Source organism: Carya illinoinensis, chromosome 7 (assembly GCF_018687715.1).
Source record: "Carya illinoinensis cultivar Pawnee chromosome 7, C.illinoinensisPawnee_v1, whole genome shotgun sequence".
In the NCBI taxonomy this organism is placed as follows: domain Eukaryota; kingdom Viridiplantae; phylum Streptophyta; class Magnoliopsida; order Fagales; family Juglandaceae; genus Carya; species Carya illinoinensis.
Window position 1 is genome coordinate 30413424 of NC_056758.1, and position 18633 is coordinate 30432056.

Here is an 18633-nt window from a genome sequence, read left to right on the forward strand (position 1 = left end):
AATGACCCAAACTTGATAGAATTGGGTAAATTCTGAATTCAATAGAAAAAACGAAAAAGCTCCGCATAAATGAACTGTAAATGGAAAAGCTATGGGGATTATGTCATGTAAACGAAATGAGCAACAGGTCACAAATTAGGGGCAATTCCAGAGCATTTTAGAATGGTACAGACATGGCACATGCAGAAACTACTAATCATTCCTAAAGTTGCAAGTAAAGGTAGTTAGTTTAATTGTTGGATTATAATTGCGAATGCCAATTCACGGAAACTCATCTGTCACAGTAATTATTTCAGCGCCTAAAAAGTTAAGTTGTGTGAGCCCAGGAGAGTGATGCTGCCCATAACATGATTATATTCATGAAAAATCACTATTTATATAAGGTTCACATCACTTTCTGGTGCAAGCATTGTTCAGACTCGTGCCTTGAAGATGGTGAGCCACATCATAAGATGGGAAAGCACATGCGTCATTATCTTATCAAAGAGGAGGCAGCAGCAGTAGGATTCCCAAAAATACCAACATGGCCCTGATGCAAACTTTCTGCTTGGCAAAATAACCAAGGGTTTTTGGGGTATGAGGTGGTTTCTAACCAAAGCAAGAGATAATCCCCAGGTAAAAGGTGTCATTCAAGCAATCATACTGGTGAAAAACACAAACCTCGTCAACATTTAATTTAATGCAAATGTTTATTGAGTTTAATCGAAGAAACATAGGCAGGTATGAAGCTTTTCCCTTAGGCTTCTTCACAAGTGGGCACTATATCAGTATTAAAATTCCTTCACTTACTTTTGGTGGGGGCTGAGAATTTTTCTTTTCTTTTCTTTTTTATCCTTTCCTCACGAGGGCCTCCAAAAGCCCAAGTCATTTACAGTCTGCAGCACCTTTTGTTGCTTTGGCAAGTGCATCATCATCCCCTGCTGAAGAAACAAGCACCATTAACAAGTGACTTTCTGGGTGGTAACTTTGGAAGGAGGATATGACCTCAATGTAAAATGACTATAAAGTTCCCATTCCCATTATGTTAACAAAGCTAAAGCTCATCATTGTAATCATTGTCATATCTGGCAAGAAGATAAAAAGTAATTATTTTAGCTGTCCAGAATGAAAGGAAAGATCATATCAGCAAAATACACATCATAGCCCCTCCTGGAAAGCAAAGTAGCAAACACCAGCCAGCCTTATTAATCACACATACACACAGGTATAGATTTGGGGGAAAATCTAACAAAAATTTGGTACATTAAAAAAACCAACCAAGCCTTTATTTACAAGAAAGAGTAAAGGGTTTGTTAAGAGACCAAACTTCGCAGTAGTTAGGTCCTGGTTTTTTGAGATTTCAACCAAGTGCCTGTTGTTGAAAGATTTGGTTTGGTTTTAATTAATGAGGCTAATTAAAGTTGTGGATAAATAAACAAAAACAGGGAGAGTAGAAATATCATCATAGGTTTGTTCTTCTTTATTTCTGGGGTGGGGAAAAGTATTCCCAGTAAATCATGAAAGCATTCCACTCCAGCATCTTTTGGTGGCTCTGTGCCTTTGAGCCGACCAAACTATGATGAGGGTTGACAGCATAGTCCTTTTGCTCCTCACATTCCCCTCCCACCCATGCCTTCAAATTATACTCCGTACTTGTTGCAATATCTTTGTTTCTAATATTTTGTGGACAACACAAACCCACCTACAACAGAAAATTAAGATCCCGAGCTCTAGTTTTGCTCCCCTCAGTTTTTGAAGCTACTTTCAAAAGAAAAGGTGAGATTTTCAGTACAAAAATTGAGATATAGCACTACTTTATTCAGCCCCATGTGTCTGAGTGATGTCCTGGATAATGGATTCGAGCTAACAATCAAAAGCTGTTTCTAAAACAACATTAAACATCGTTGTCCAACCGGAGAAAAGGGGAAAAATTGCTCTTAAAGAAGGTTATAAGACTGGCCCTTTAAGTTGTCTTCGTCTTCAAGCCCTTTTTCTACACCATTGCGCTGTCAAATAATGGGTTCCATCACCTTTATTTCCTTACACTTAAGGCTGGCATTGGGATGGAAAGATACAAGATTTTTCTAATAATCAGTTTATTGTTTTGAAGGTTAACCAATCATTGTTTGAGTTTTCTTTTTTCTTTTTCTTTTTTAAGGAAAAAAAAAAAAAAAGAACTGTGGTTTTAAGGTCATTTTATATATATATATATATATATATAGATTTCCATTTTGATTCATATCATTCTCGTTCTCTTTGTATACAATGCATGGCCTAAATGGTGCCTAACTTCAACACCATTAGAAATATAGAATGTCGACACGCATGTGAATCAAGCCAACTCAACTTCACATGCACAAGATTGCTACATCAGAGTCATCAGACAATAAATCAAATAAAAAAAAATAAGAAGATGAAAAAATTGTGCTTCACCACCTAGCAATAGGATACAAGACACAAGGCACGTTGGGTTTTCTCTATAGAAAAATGATATTTGTAATTATAGAGTGTGCAAGTACATTATACTTTTTTTTAAAAAAAATTAATAAATATAAGACTTACATGAAAAAATTAATTTTTTAATAATATTGAATCCCACTCTTTTTCAAAAGAAGGTACAACACTTACATAACCGTTAAATATATCTAACATTACTCATAAGCAAGCAGTCGGTACCCATCTCGAATGTAATGGATCAAAACCCCACCCCCTCGAAGTAGATTTCTCCCAAAAGGCTCTACATGATATGTCTATTTCCATTATCGAACCATCTCATATTTTGTCTATTTTTTCAGCATCGCACTGTTCAACTCGGTCAAGAAATTGGTAAGAATCTTTATTGGACGCGTATTGTTGGTGTGAAGCGATCACAACCTGGTTAAGCTTGCCATGCACGACGGCACATTACTTTTTCACTTGGGACACCCCTACTCAACATCCAGGCTATGGTCTCCACTTCCTGTTTTAATAGTCCGGATTGATCACCAAAAGCACGTTGCTTTCTACAGGACACGAGGGCCGGCTATTCTCTAAGGCCAATTAGGCAATTGCCTAATACCCCAGGGGAAAAAGAGACCCCTTTCAAAAAAGTTTAAAGTAGAATATTTTTAAGAGAAAAATTATTTAATTCAATAAGGTAACATCAAAAATATTAAATAGATATTATGTCATTATTAGTTTTAAAAGCATCACACTTAATAATTATTTCAAGTATTATTCTTCTAAGAAGACACTTCTCTTTTGTCATTATTAACTTAATATATAATGTAAAAATTATAAATAGCAAAATCTAATTTTTAAGTGTTGATAAGAAATTTAGTATGATTTTTGAAAATGCAAGGGCCTACATTTTTTCAAATGTGTAGATTATTTATAGAACTTTATTGACAATTATAATTATAATTACTTTTAGGGTTTGTTTATATACTAAGAATATATGTGAATAGTAGTGAAATAATTTGAGTTAAGATATTTTATTTGGTTTTGAGAAATGAGAGAAAAAAATTTGAATTTAAGAATATATAATAATACCTAAAAGCAATTGTGTTTCCAAACGGTCCCAAAGAGCACTCCCAATAGTTTATCTATCCTATCCTTTAAAATACATCACTAAAACTCACTTTTTCTATTTTACATACTGATTTTTACAATATATCCTACATTAGTTTATCTATTTTTTCTTCATATTATTTAAATATTATATTTTTTATTCTTTTGTATTCATTTCAAATATTTTTAAAAATGTCTACACATAAAGAGGAAATGAGAAATCACATGAGAAGGAAAGAGAAAGTGATTAAAAATGTTTACATTTGATTAATAGGATCCTCTAAATGTAGAGAGATCACTGTAGCAAAATGTATAATGTTTTTAAAATACAAAATCTAATGGAGTAGCATTTTAAGAACATTTCTTTATATTTTGAAGGAAAATGCATTTTACAAGAACCATTGGGAGTGCTCTAAGAGTCTAAAACACGTCTTGTTAAATTAGATTTGATAAAATCCTCTCTAAATTGAAAATTTTTAATAAAAACTAAGTTGGTTATTAGTTGAAAAGATAGTATAAAATTTTTAACAATAATTTTACTTGACAAATAATTGAAATTATTTGTAAATAAAAATATAATATAAAAATTAAAATTATTTTATTTTTTATTTTTTTTAATTCTAATAAAAATTTTAACCACCTATTACTATTGAGCCAGCCCGGCAGGACACGTAACAACTTTAAGAGCCTGTGGCATGTCAAATATTAAAGAATTTTCCTATATACAAATACAATCACGTACTAATCTGAGTATTAATACTGATTTATTTATATTTAAAATTTAAATTAATACTGTTTTTAATAAAATCTACTTTTTAACTAATTACATTATATTAATACACAGATTAATACATAATTGTATTTACAACTATATTTTTTCAATATTAAATATCAGAAACTTGAAAAAAAAAACTACAATAATGGAAACTGTTCTTACAACTTTTCCTTGCTCTTCCCTCAACTTATCCTCGCTCCTCCCTTCCGTGTGGTAACTATCTAAGTTAAGATCTGCCAGACTGCTAGTCACCTCTGACGTTCAGGAAAGTAGTGAGAGTTGGGCTGCTTCACGTAGGGCGTAGGGTAGATGAATCGTCATGAAAAAATATTAAAAAATAATATATATATATTTTTTTAAATATACGTAACATTCGTACAACTCATAAGTGCATCATTAACTTCTTTAATATACAAGAAAAAGACTATAGTAATATTTAAATAATAAAATAAAATGAGATAATTTTAAATAAAATATTATTTTTTATATTATTATTATTTTAAAATTTAAAAAAATTAAATTATTTATTATATTTTATGTAAATTTGAAAAAATTATAATGATCAAATGAGATGTGATATAAAAAAAAAAAAAAAAAAACATTTTCACTATCCAATTACGACCTGTGTCGATGCCTATTTAACAATATGTAGTAAATTACAATTAAATGGCATCCAATTGACAAATATTTCGAACACGGTACATGGTCACTTCCTGATTATTCAGCAGTGCCCAAGGAAATTATTGTATTGATTGAACTACATTGTAACATTTTTCATCATAATCACTGTCTGTATAAACAGAATCATCTCTAAATTTGAATAGGTAACGAGAACTGAAACATCTTTGAATGTGGCTCATACCAAAATCAATTAAGATACACAAATAAATCAACAACTGCATTGACGATGAGAGCATTTAAGTTGGCTGTTGGGAGGCGCTTGCAGTGATGCAAGTTTCTTCTTTAAATCCTCGATTCGGTATGATTCATCTTTACAACGTGTGAGGTTGTGAATCAGGAGGGAAAAGATTGACAAGAAAACGGTGAATCATCTCAAAGCTGGTAAATGTGATTACAGCTGCTGGGGTCGTTCTCAGCAGGTTGGTAGCGCACCCACGGTAAAAACCAGGGAGGCCTTCTTGTTGAAATACTTTCTTAATGCAATCAGTTACACCAGAGTACCGCTTCTCCGAGTGGTGGCCCTGCTCTTGAAGCCTTGAGCGTACCACCTGCAAAATATGAATGAGAATCAAAATTAGTCTGCTAATGTGGCAGTACACTAGAAAAGGAACTGTAGTAAACCCGAAAGTGAAAATGGTGCGATAACAGAATGTTGTACCAAACCCAAGTCACTTTGAGAATAGGATATTTGTCAAATATGAACCCATCCATGATCAGGTCCTAGGAATTTAAGCCATACCACGATAGAATAGGTACGAGAAAATATCCTTCTCAATGCTTTAGATGACAATATGGACAATTAAAATTAGAAAGATAGTAACTAACCAAAAAATTAGAAAGATGGTATAAAAATCTTATTCTACTCGGAGAGTCATAGTTTACAAAGGGTGAGCCATTATTTTTACCAAAATCAGGAAACAGCATTGTTCTCCTTCTCAGGAGATACCTGAGGAAAAGGAGCATCATCAGGCAAGCAACTACTGAAAAAATAAGTATAATGGCATTTCACCCTATCACTTGTAAAAGCCATATACATATATATATTTACTTGAGTGGGATATAGTATTACTCAAGGAAATAAATTTCTACCTATTGACCACAAATAGTTTTTATCATACTGTGACATTATTTAATATCGTACCTCATGTGGATATGTCAATGTGGAAGCAAATATTTTGGAGACTGATGAGGCAACAGCAACATCGCGTGCACTTTGTTTATCCGTAGTAGTATTAGCTGATACAATCACATTAAAAATAAATGAATTCTTTTTGTGCAATAAATAAGAAAATTCTGTTATTTGGATGAGACTAAAAAGGTATTTCCTAAAAAGTTCAAGGAGAGCTAAAATCAGGAAGAAAATAACCTCGATTGGCCAAGTACAACTTTATTTTCTCGTATGTTGGAAATTGTATTGCAACATGACTGATACCAGCCAAAGCAGGCACAAGACCACTGTTAAAAAACAATAACATAAGCACAACTAAATCATTTTCACAACAAAAATGTGATCATTAATATGGTACATTAATGATACAATCTACAAACCTATACAAACCACGAATGCCTTCCTCGTAAGCTATTCTCCTCAAAGCAGACAGCGTACTCCTATATGGTACCACACCAGGTCTCATTCCTTGAGTCTACAAAGAACAAGAGACAAAATGGTGCTTGAAGCATTATCATCTTATGTACATGCTAAGTTTCTTTTAAAAAAAAAAAAAAACAGAGTGCACTAAAATGAGTATGAGGTAGTATTATACAGAACCAAAAGTTGCTCAGAGAAAAAAATATAGGATTGCAAGTATGAAATGATAAAAATGTGACAATGATGAAGAAACCGAGAATTTTGTTTTATTTTTTTCCCATTTAGTGATAAAGTAGAGCTTCCACAGATCACCATTCATGACAAAAATTTATTAACATCATGACTGAGATGTCTGCCAAAAATATAACTGCACACAGGTACAGTCTACTTCCTTCGATATAGCCAAAAATCATCTAAACTTCCTTTTTCTTGATAGGTAATACAAATTTTATTAAATAATGCAAAGTCTTAGCCCAAGTACATAGGGCGTAGAAAATCATCTAAACTTACATCACTACCTTCATCTAGTAAGCAGCCAATGCAGAACTTAGCACCCACGACTACCTTTATAACCTAACCCCTCTAGGTAGGTTTATTCATATTCCTCATGTGCGACTGAGGTATTACAAACCCCCTCTCTCAAAATACTGACATCCTCATCAGAGCTACACAATGCTCTAGTTTCACATGGCCAGCCTTACTAAGTTGGCTCTTATACCATATGTAACAGTCCAAAGAAGTGCCGGTCACATATGTGCTATAATCCCCAAAAAACTATTCATTTTGAAGCTTCCCAATAATCACCTCTCAATCTCAATCTTACCTGGTAAGTAGGCAGTGTGGGACTTAGCGCCCATGACTACCTTTATAACCAACCAACCCTATGTGAATTATTCATATTCCCTTTGAGGGACTAGGGTGTTAAAAAATCCTAAAATTCCAATTACTAAAATTCACTAACAATTTGAGAGAGACCTATAAAAAAATTTGAGATGGTAAGGAGGAAATGTTCATTTCCATACAGTAAAACAAAAAGTAGTACAAAATTAGAGGTGATTACAAGAAACATTTTTTCCCTGAGTGAGATGATCATATGAAACTTCAATAGGAGTACTACTGCCACATGGCCTCCTAATTTTTTTTTTTTTTATAAGTAAACAGTAGTATTAATAGGAATAGACATAGCCCAAGTACACAATATGGTATACAAGAGATAAGACCTATCTAGGTCGCTATAGAGGACACAAGAAAATCATGTACATTTAGGCCATTAAAGTCTATAGCTATAGCCCAAAGAAATAAAGTGCTGAAAAATACGGAATGAAGCTCCTCTAGTGTCTGCTCATTCTCTTCAAATGTCCACTCGTCATGCTCTCGTCATATGCGCCACATAATGCAGATAGGGACCATCTTCCACATAACTTTAATTTAACTTTAATTTGTGGAGCACCACCCAGCATTACCCAACTAGCCAATAAGTCAACCACTGTAGTAGGTATCACCCAGTTTAACCCTTTTTGACTGAAGATTTCGCAGCATAGGACTCTAGTTGTCTCAAATGATCTACTGTCTCACCGGCTTTCTTACACATACAACACCAATCTGAAATGATTACCCGTTGCTTTTGCAGATTATCGATAGTCAAAATCTTACCCAGGGCCGTTGTCTAAATGAAGAAAAATGCTTTGTGTAGTCGATAAACAAGAGAGAGAGAAAATTGTATTGCGTTTTTATTAATGAATAATCAACTATATATATACAGGTAGTGACCATTATACCCTCACACTATACATTTAATTACAATATGTATTCCAACACTCCCCCTCAAGCTGGGGCATATATATCATATAAACCTAGCTTTGAACAAATAAACTTTAGCCGACTATGACAAAGTGGTTTGGTAAACACATCTGCAAGTTGATCAGCAGACTTCACAAAGGGTGTAGAGATGTCACCACTGAATATCTTATCTCGAATGAAGTGACAATCAATCTCAATGTGTTTAGTCCTCTCATGGAATACAGGATTAGATGCAATATGTACTGCAGCTTGATTATCACAAAATAACTGAAGGGGGACAGGAGCTGGAAACCCAATCTCATGAAGAAAGTGTTGCAACCATGTCAGCTCACTAGCAGTGTGAGCCATTGCTCTGTATTCGGCCTCTGCACTAGATCGAGCTACTACTGTTTGCTTCTTACTCTTCCATGTAACCAAATTACCTCCTACAAAGGTACAATATCCAGTAGTCGATCTTCTATCTGAAGGAGATCCTGCCCAATCAGCATCTGAAAAAGTTTCAATTCTAAGATGCCCATTTGGTCTATACAACAACCCAAGGCCAGGAGCTCGCTTAAGATACCGAAGAATATGGATTACAGCATCCCAATGTGAGACCGTAGGCGTTTGTAGAAATTGGCTCAGTACACTTACTGTATAAGAAATATCAGGTCTAGTGATAGTCAGATAATTTAATTTTCCAACAAGTCTTTGATACCGACCTGGATCTCCAAACAACTCATCTTCCTCTTTCAAGAGTTTACGGTTTGGATCCATAGGAGTATCAATAGGCCGTGCACCCAACATGCCAGTTTCTTCCAAAAGATCAAGCACATATTTTCTCTGAGATAGGTTGATACCTTTTTTAGATCTACTAACTTCGATTCCAAGAAAGTATCTAAGTTTACCTAAGTCTTTTGTCTGAAACTGATCATGTAAAAATTGTTTCAGCCTAGCGATTCCAGCTGAATCACTCCCAGTAATTACAATATCATCTACATATACAATCAATAAGATATGACCTGCATCACTATGCAAATGAAATACCGAGTGGTCTATTTGGCATCTATGAAGACCAAATGCCAATACACTATCAGAGAACCTCCCAAACCATGCTCGAGGAGATTGTTTCAAACCATATAATGCCTTTTTTAACTTGCAAACTGTACCTCGACACTCCCCCTGAGCAACAAAACCAGGTGGTTGCTCCATATACACTTCTTCATTTAAGTCACCATGTAGGAATGCATTTTTAACATCCAACTGAAATAAGGGCCAATCCAAATTAGCAGCAAGAGAGATCAATACCCGAACAGATGAAATTTTGGCAACGGGAGAAAAAGTCTCATCGTAATCAATGCCATAAATTTGAGTGTAAGCCTTAGCTACCAAGCGAGCTTTCAGACGTTCCACAGCACCAGTAGGATGGAATTTGACTGTGTATACCCATCTACAGCCAACAGATTGTTTTCCCGACGGCAGAGGAACAAGATCCCATGTCCCATTATGGTGAAGAGCATCCATTTCATTTTCCATGGCTGTCCTCCATCCCGGATCAGATAAAGCATCCTGAACTGTCTTAGGAACAGAAACTTTTGACAATTGAGAAGTAAAAGATGAAAAAGATGGAGACAATGCATGACAGGAGACATATTGGCTAATCGGATGTTGAGTAACACAAGAACGAGTACCTTTTCGGAGAGCAATAGGTGGAGATTTTGAAGCACTGAGTAACTCAGGGTCTGAAGACGGAGACAAAGTTGGTGGAGGCAGGGGAGCTGGGGTCCGTGAGCGACGCAAGTACACCTGTAAAGGGACAAGAGAAGGCACTGAAGGAGGTTGGGTAATAGTGGGTGACTGTGGAGGAGAAAGGGTTAGAGTAGGTAATGGTAGAGGATCACACTCAACAACCGAAGACGTGTCTGAGAAATAGGGTATGGACTCAAAAAATGTGACATCAGCACTTGTGAAGTAGCGTCGAAGAGCAGGACTATAGTAGCGATATCCTTTTTGTGTTCGGGAATAACCAACAAAGAAACACTTGGTAGCACGTGGATCAAGTTTATCAAAGCCTGGGCCAAGATTATGAACATAGCAAACACACCCAAAGATTTTGGGTGGAAGAGCAAAGGTTGGCAATGAGGGAAACAAAATGGAGAAGGGAGAGGAGCCATCAAGGACAGATGAAGGCATACGATTGATAAGGTGACACGCAGTAAGAATTCCATCACTTCAAAAACGTTTAGGAACATGCATGTGCAGTAAAAGAGCTCGAGTTACATCTAACAAATGACGATTTTTACGTTCAGCCACCCCATTTTGTTGGGGTGTGTAAGAACATGAAGTTTGATGAACAATTCCCTTATTGCTTAAGTAAGCAGCAAAGGCATTAGATTGATATTCTTTAGCATTGTCAGAATGCAAAACTTGAACTTTTTTTCCAAATTGAGTTTTAATTTCTTTTCGAAAAACTTTGAATATGGAAAGGAGTTCAGATCTTGCTTTCATCAGAAATAACCATGTCATACGAGAATAGTCATCAACAAATGTAACAAAATATTGAAACTTGTTTGATACAATGTTGAATGGTCCCCATATATCAGAATGAACCAATGCAAAAGAAGAAGATGCTCGATTATCAACTCGAGGTACAAAAGACACGCGGTGGTGTTTACTAAGTTGACATGCTTCACAAGGAAAGGAAGACACATTTCCAAGATCCCTAACTTGACGTTTCAAAAGAGAAAGGGATGGGTGTCCAAGACAGCAATGCCATTCAAAAGCGGGGGAGGAAGTGAGGGCTCGAGTGAGTGACTGCTCGACGTCGAGGTAATATAGACCACCAGCTTCATGCCCCGTACCAATCTTCTTCCCCGTCTTGAGATCCTGAAAGATACATACAGAAGGAAAAAATGTCACAGAACATTGAAGATTTTGAGTGATTTTACTAATGGACAGTAAGCTAAAGGGAAAACTATGAGCATATAGAACGGATGACAGGGATATAGACTCAGTGAGCTTGGTGGATCCAATGCCTGTAACTTTAGCAAGAGAACCATTAGCAAGAGTAACACTCTTGGGAAATGACATAGTACCTAACTCAGATAAGGAATGAGACAAACCAGTTAAATGTTCATTAGCTCCTGAATCGATGATCCATGGATTTTGGGTAGATGAGACAAGACATGTGGATGCTGTACCTGGTTGGGTAAGAGTAACTCTGGAAGATGAAGCCACTCGTGTAACTAAAAACTGATCATACTCATCCTTCGATATGCTGATCATCTCTGGAGGCAAGTTGGAACTCGTTGCCTGTGATGTAGAGTCTTGGCAAATGGCCTGATTAGCAGACCCAGATGGTCTCCCGTGTAGATCCCAACAATAGTCCACCGAGTGGTTAGTGCGACCACAATGGGTGCACTTACGAGATCCACGACCTCGAGTACGGTTACCTCTGGCATCACGTCCCCCACGTGCACCTCGACCACCTCGGCCTCCATGCCCACCAGGAGCAACATAAGAGGCAACTAAAGCGGATCTCTCATTACTCTGGTCAGAAGATAACTGAGATCCAGATCTAGATAATGTGGCTCGCTGGAGTCGGGAGAACACATCAGGAAAGGATGGGAGCTGTGGGCTTGCCAAAATTTGCGAGCAAACCGACTCATACTCAGGTTTTAGGCCAACTAGAAACCGAACAACGTTGAACTCTTCACGTTGTTTTAGCATAATTGAAACATCAGAAGTGATAGGTTGATAAATTTTGAGTTCTTCACATATACCCATCACTTTAGAGTAATACTCTTCTAGACCCAAAGCACCCTGTTCCAATCCAAAAAATTGTTGACACAACTCATAAATACGAGTTGTGTTTCCAACACCCGAGTACATTTGTTTGAGATGCCTCCATATCTCCTGAGCAGTGTCAAAGTGTACTAAACTAGCACAAATATTAAGCTCAATACTAGTCAACATCAAGGAGCAGATTTGAGCATCTTCTTGCTCCCATTGAGCAAAGGTAGAACTAGTTGACTCGGGCATTGAATCAACCAAGTGGGTACAACGAAGACCCTTACCTTTCAAGAACATTTCAACAGATTTTGACCATAGTATGTAATTCTTTCCATTCAATTTCACTGTAGTCATAGGCATGTTAACGTTTGGTGCAATAGATAATGACTCAAACTTAGCTTCCATGGAGAAAAATACGAGAATATGGATCAAAAAACGAACAAATACACGCTGGAAAAATAGAAACCAGCTTAACAACCCAAATCTCGGATCTGTATGGGTCAAAAACAGTCTGGAAAAGTAGAATTAGGACCTGAACCGGCCTGTATCGGGTCTGTTTCGGACTGTTTCGGCCCTATTTCAGTCTGTATCGGCCTGTTTCGGCCTGTATCGGTCTGAACCGATTTTGTTTCACCGGAACCGGCCTGTATCGGGTCTGAACCGGCCTGTTTCGGCTTGTATCGGATTCGGGCGTATCGGATTCAAGAATGAATCAGAAAACGCGAATAGTTATTCCTAACCCTGATGCCAAACAAGTACTTCTGGAATAGGTTCTTGTTCCAGATTGGGGGCATGCACAACCACGGATAAGATAGCAAAACACACCAGGAATAGCCAAAAACTTGCAACCAAACATACCTGGACTCTTCCTCCGGCTGGTGATACACAGTCCTTCTGGCAGCCGATGGAGACGAAAATTCACCGGAGTGGACAGAGGACGCCAGCAACCTCGATTCCGGTGTCCATTACCGGAGATAACCCCTTATGTCACCGGAAAAGCACTTCGAAGGGGCTGCCGGCCGAAACTTCAAGCAAAAAATTCACAGCACCACCAACAACCAACTACAACCACCAGCACCCGCCGGAAAAACACCACTAACCCGTCGTACAACCACAACCGACCACTCACCTCTCTGATACCATGTAGTCGATAAACAAGAGAGAGAGAAAACTGTATTGTGTTTTTATTAATGAATAATCAACTATATATATACAGGTAGTGACCATTATACCCTCACACTATACATTTAATTACAATATGTATTCCAACAGGGAGGTGCCTTATTCCTCCACATTCTTCTCCATGGGAAATGAGAATTTGGATAAATGTAAGGGACTTATAGAATGAGCGTACTGAGAAAGTACCTTACTCGCTGGTATCCACCACAACTTTTCGTCATGCAGTCTATTCAGCTTCGTTGAGTACACTAGACTAAAAAAAGCTACATAACTGTCTAGTTCCTAGTCTTGGGCTGCTCTACTAAAGGTGGCATTCCATTGGACTTGGTCCCCTAAACGAACCATGAGATCCACCACCGAAACTTCTTGATCACATGCCACTCGAAAAAACGGATGGAAATGAGTCCTTTAGTGCCACCTCCCCACACCATAAGACGCATCCCACTCTCTAGTACACCAACCTCCCCATAAACTACCATGTTTACAATCAACTACTAATTTCCATAGTGCTTCCGGTTCCATATTGTATCTCCAAAGTCATTTCCCAAGAAGTGCCCAATTAGACGTTCTCAAGTTCTTTATCCCCAGCCCACCTGAAGGAATTGGTCTACACACCTTATCCCAACTGGCTAGATGGACCTTGAATTCATCACCCATCCCACTCCATAAGAAATCAAGGTAGAGTTTTTCAATCCATGCCGCCACGCAAGCTGGAATTGGAAATAATGACAGAAAATAAGTTAGTAAGTTAGAGAGAGTAAGGGTCACACAACCTCCTTTTAACAAATACAATATCTTCCACCCTGCCACTCTTCATTCTATTTTCTCAATAACTGTATCCTAGATAGATAAGGCCCGTGATGCAGCCCCCAACGGTAATCCCAGAAAATTCATAGGGAGAGAAGCAACTTTACACCCAAGTGTGCTAGCCAATTGCCAAGTATTACTGACACTCCCGACTAGCACTAACTCTGATTTATCGAAATTCACTCTCAAACCTGACGCTGCTTCAAAGCATAGAAGAAGCACCTTCAGTGTCCTAAGCTAGTATTGCTCTACCTCAAAGAAGATTAGTGTGTCATATGCAAAAAGTAAGTAAGAAATTGAGATAAGGCCCCTATTTAGATCACCCACTGAAAATCACACCATAAGCCCGTTGGTAACCAAGGCTGCTAACATTCTACTCAAGGCCTCCATGATGATAACAAAAAGAAGTGGGGACAGAAGATCTCCCTATCTTAACCCCCAAGAGCTATTAAAGAAACCCTCTGGGCTGAAATTGATCAGAACTGAAAATCTTGCCATTGATATGCAACATCTAATCCACATACACCATTTCTCCCCAAAACCACATCTCTTCAATAAATACAGGAGGAATTCCCAATTTACATGATCATATGCCTTTTCCATATCTAGCTTGCAAATAATTGATGCAATGCCAGATTTTAATCTACTATGCAGGCCTTCATTGGCTATTACGATAGAATCTAGAATTTGATGACCCCTTACAAAGGCATTTTGTGACTATGAGATTATCTTACCTAAGGCCTCCCCTAACCTGTTTGCAAGCACCTTGGAAATGATTTTGTATACCCAATTTATGAGGCTAATGGGCCTAAAGTCTTTCACATCCGATGACCCAGTCTTCTTCAGAATTAGAGCAATAAAAGTAACATTTAGACTTTTCTTAAATTTCCCAACCAAAAATAATTCCTGGAACACATTCATAATGTCCTCTTTCACAACCTCCCAACATGTTTGAAAAAGCCCAATCAAAAAGCCATATGGTCCTTGTGCTTTATCTTTCACCATTCTTCTGACCACTTCATATACCTCTACTTCCTCAAAGGCTCTTTCCAACCATGACGCTATCTATAGCTCAATAGAATCAAAACTGAGTCCATCCAATTTTGGCCTCCATCCCTCTCGTTCTATAAATAGATGTTCAAAAAAACTTACCACATGTTCCCGGATCACAAAAGCCTCCGTGCATTCTCTACCATTGATTTTCAGCATCCCAATTGTATTATTTCTCCTATGATAGTTACCCACTCTATGGAAAAATTTCGTACTTCGGTCCCCTTCTTTCAACCACAACGCTCTTGACTTCTGACACCAAGAGATCTCTTCCAATGAAAATGCTCTTTCCAACTCTGAAGCCAGCTCTGCCTTACATGATATTTCCTCTAGGTGAGGACTCTATTTTCAGTGATCCTCTCAAAATTCTGTAACTCCTCCATCATGATTTTCTTTTGCTCCCCTAAGTCTCCAAAAGTTTGAGAATTCCAAAGCTTTAAATCATTCTTTAAAGCTTTTAGTTTGCCTACAAGTATATGAGAGGGAGTACCATGAAACTTATACGATGACCACAAATGCCTTATCTTGTCCATGAAACCCTCGCTTTTAAGCCACATGTTTTCAAATTTAAAGTAGTGATGACCGCCTTGAATACCGCATCCATCTAACAAAATAGGGAAATGGTCTGAGCATGTATCTTTTTTTCATTATATGTGGCAACCTTAGTTTTTTTGTATGACGAGGAACCTCACTGAGGTAGGGTTCTTCAAATTCACCCTTGGGGGGTAAACTCTAGATAGTCAGATACACAATCCCGTCCAAAGGAATTCCTAATGCATAATTGAGCTCAAGATGTTAGACTCTATTATAGCTCATCCCAAGCCCACCCTTTGAGCACTGGGCTACACCCCAATGAAATGTGATAACATTAATTAGATCGTATAGAACAAAGGAATATGGTACTTGAGAGACATACTTGAAGTCTTGTCTTCACAACCCAAAGAGGATTTGTAGCAATGGTTGTTGCAGCTCCAGCACCAGAAGCAGCTACCATGTTAGCACCAATTGAAAGATGATGACTCTCATCTACAGATGGAACACGGCAAAACATCAATAAACACTTGATATGAAGGTACAGCATGGTAATAACTTCAAGGACTGAAACTAATATGGAAATTATGCTTAATTATATGTAGGGAAGAAATAGACCACAGACTAACCATCAGAAGAAAGGAAGCTTTTCAGCTGATCATAAATCGTAAAATAAACCTGCAAAAGATACAATTAGGTCAAACAAAAAACTTGTAGTTATATGAAGTGAGATAATTATCCAACATAGAGAAATTGAGAATGCAGGTAGAAAACATGACAGATTGAATAATCCATGTCCCACAAAAGCTATTATCAAACACAAAACTAAGACAAATTAGTCATGTATGGATAATCTTTTATTATAGAGTGACCAAATCACTCTCTATCCTCAGTTCAATTCGTTCTATAGTCGCATTGAAGTTACTACTAGAGGTCGCTCTGCTAACCATTACTATTACAGTGTTTTTATAAGTACTATTATCATCAATTTAAAATGGGGGAAAATGTAACTTTAACCAAGTTGTTAGAACTTTGAACCAGTTGGTATACATGGCTCTCCTGTAGATGGTGTAGCGATAGTTCCATGTGGTATTGAGTGAAAAATAAGTGCCACCAGAGAAAAATGCTTCCCGAATTGTAGGTGTCATTTGTCAAGCAGAAAATAATTGGATCATACAATTTTATAATTCATAGATATATCATTTCGTCAAAATTTTCTAACAACACCTCGAGAACAAAAAAATATATATATAAACAAGTATTCCACAAAGCTAAAGAGCACTCACCGCCCAGTTAGGAAGTAAAGCCAGCACAGTGGGAGAGAGCCCACGGTACATGCCTCGCAACCCCTCCTTGTGAAATATTTGTTCCAAACTACCGACAATAAGACTGCCTGAATCACCAAACGAAATCAAGCAAAATAACCCCATTTGTTTTATGGGTAAGACTATAATATAAACTCCATCTTAGACAACTCCCCTGATGCTCTGATGCTCAATTAAGTTCATACAACAATAATGTGCACCTTATAACCGCTAAACTCACTATAAGTCCCGCTGTAAAAGGGCATACCTTTAGCAGTGCCATTGGCGAGCTGAGGCAGCCCATGAACCTGAAACCTAGTCTTGATCACATCTAACGGACACACGAACGTTGCAGCAATGACCCCTGCGCCAGAATTTCACCACAAAACAGCTTAATACAACAAAATCCAAAAAGTTTGATTCTGAAAATATTTCTACGCGCGCGCACACACTCTCTCTCTCGCTGTTACTTGAGCACAAAAAATAAAGGAACCAAAAAAAGGCACGAGGAAAAAATCAGAGGTACCGGCAGCGGCGCCGGCGCCGGCGTTGCAGAGGACACCCCTGGGACTAGGGCCATTATGATCGGTAGACATCGTAGAATCCCTGACGATAATCTCGAGAATTAGCGGAGGATTGAGTTCGACGCACGGAGACACAGGAGTCCTCTATGTAGAGGCGGTGGATCGCAGAAAACAAGAGTGGCATGGCCAAGACGGGCGGAGGGGGGGGATGCGAGTCGAACCGGTCCGAGTTAGCGCTTTGAAGAGGGGGTGGAGATCTTAAATCTTTAAGAGGCAGCCGTTGGATGAAGCCAAGAACGGTAATTAGCCATGTGAGAATTTGGGAGGAGAAGGGTGAATATTCATTCAAAGAGTGCAAAATATGAATTTGATTGGTTAGGTGCGATGCGAGAGAGGAAAGCGAACGTGAGGCCTGGGCTTCGCTTCTTTTCTTTTTCGAGACCAGAGAGATCAGGGGCCTCGGCCGGAGTACGTACGGGTCGCCACAAATGGGACCCTCCAAGGGCTAATCAATTATAAATTAATCATTTTTATATCATTGTCAAGGGAAGAAAAATAATGCTATTTTTTTCTTTATCTATTTATAACATATTTGTGCCGTACGGGGAATAGTCAATTGACCTTATTTGTTTCAAACAATTTAAATTTTAAATAATTGTATTCTATTTAAAATTAAATTTTTAAAAAATATTGTACATAGTAACTTTTAGCTTCGTTTGCATGTTAATGAGATTTCAAATCATTTGAATTAATTTATAAATATTAATATTTTGCAGATTTTATGTTTGAATCTATGAACTATGTTAGGATGAGTTAAGTTTTTATAAAAAATAGATAAAATAATAAATTCTATTAATGATTAATTTAAGATGAATTAAAATAATATTACCATTCAACATAAGCTTAACCTAAATATACTGAAAACAATATTAAAAACAACGTTAATTGAAAAAATGGCACCGATGCATCTACTAGTGATTGTCACGAAGCCCAATGTTGAAACAATATCAATCAAATATATTGTGGGTGTAACATTAAAACCCCCAATAGGACAGTGTCACTGTTAGAATTTATGTAAATATATACAGTGGAAGA

General features: G+C 37.4%; 1 protein-coding gene across 1 annotated transcript; it reads right to left on the reverse strand.

Annotated features, from left to right (window-relative positions):
- Window positions 1-4990: 4990 nt before the first annotated feature.
- Window positions 4991-18029, reverse strand: LOC122316513 (nicotinamide adenine dinucleotide transporter 1, chloroplastic-like). Its single transcript, XM_043133095.1, has 9 exons — window positions 17541-18029; window positions 17283-17378; window positions 16997-17103; window positions 16340-16388; window positions 16096-16205; window positions 6533-6627; window positions 6351-6439; window positions 6126-6220; window positions 4991-5532 (listed from the first exon to the last, which is right to left on the reverse strand). Exons 1-9 carry the CDS (start codon window positions 17608-17610, stop codon window positions 5296-5298), a joined length of 948 nt encoding a protein of 315 aa, XP_042989029.1. The 5' UTR covers window positions 17611-18029; the 3' UTR covers window positions 4991-5295.
- Window positions 18030-18633: the final 604 nt, after the last annotated feature.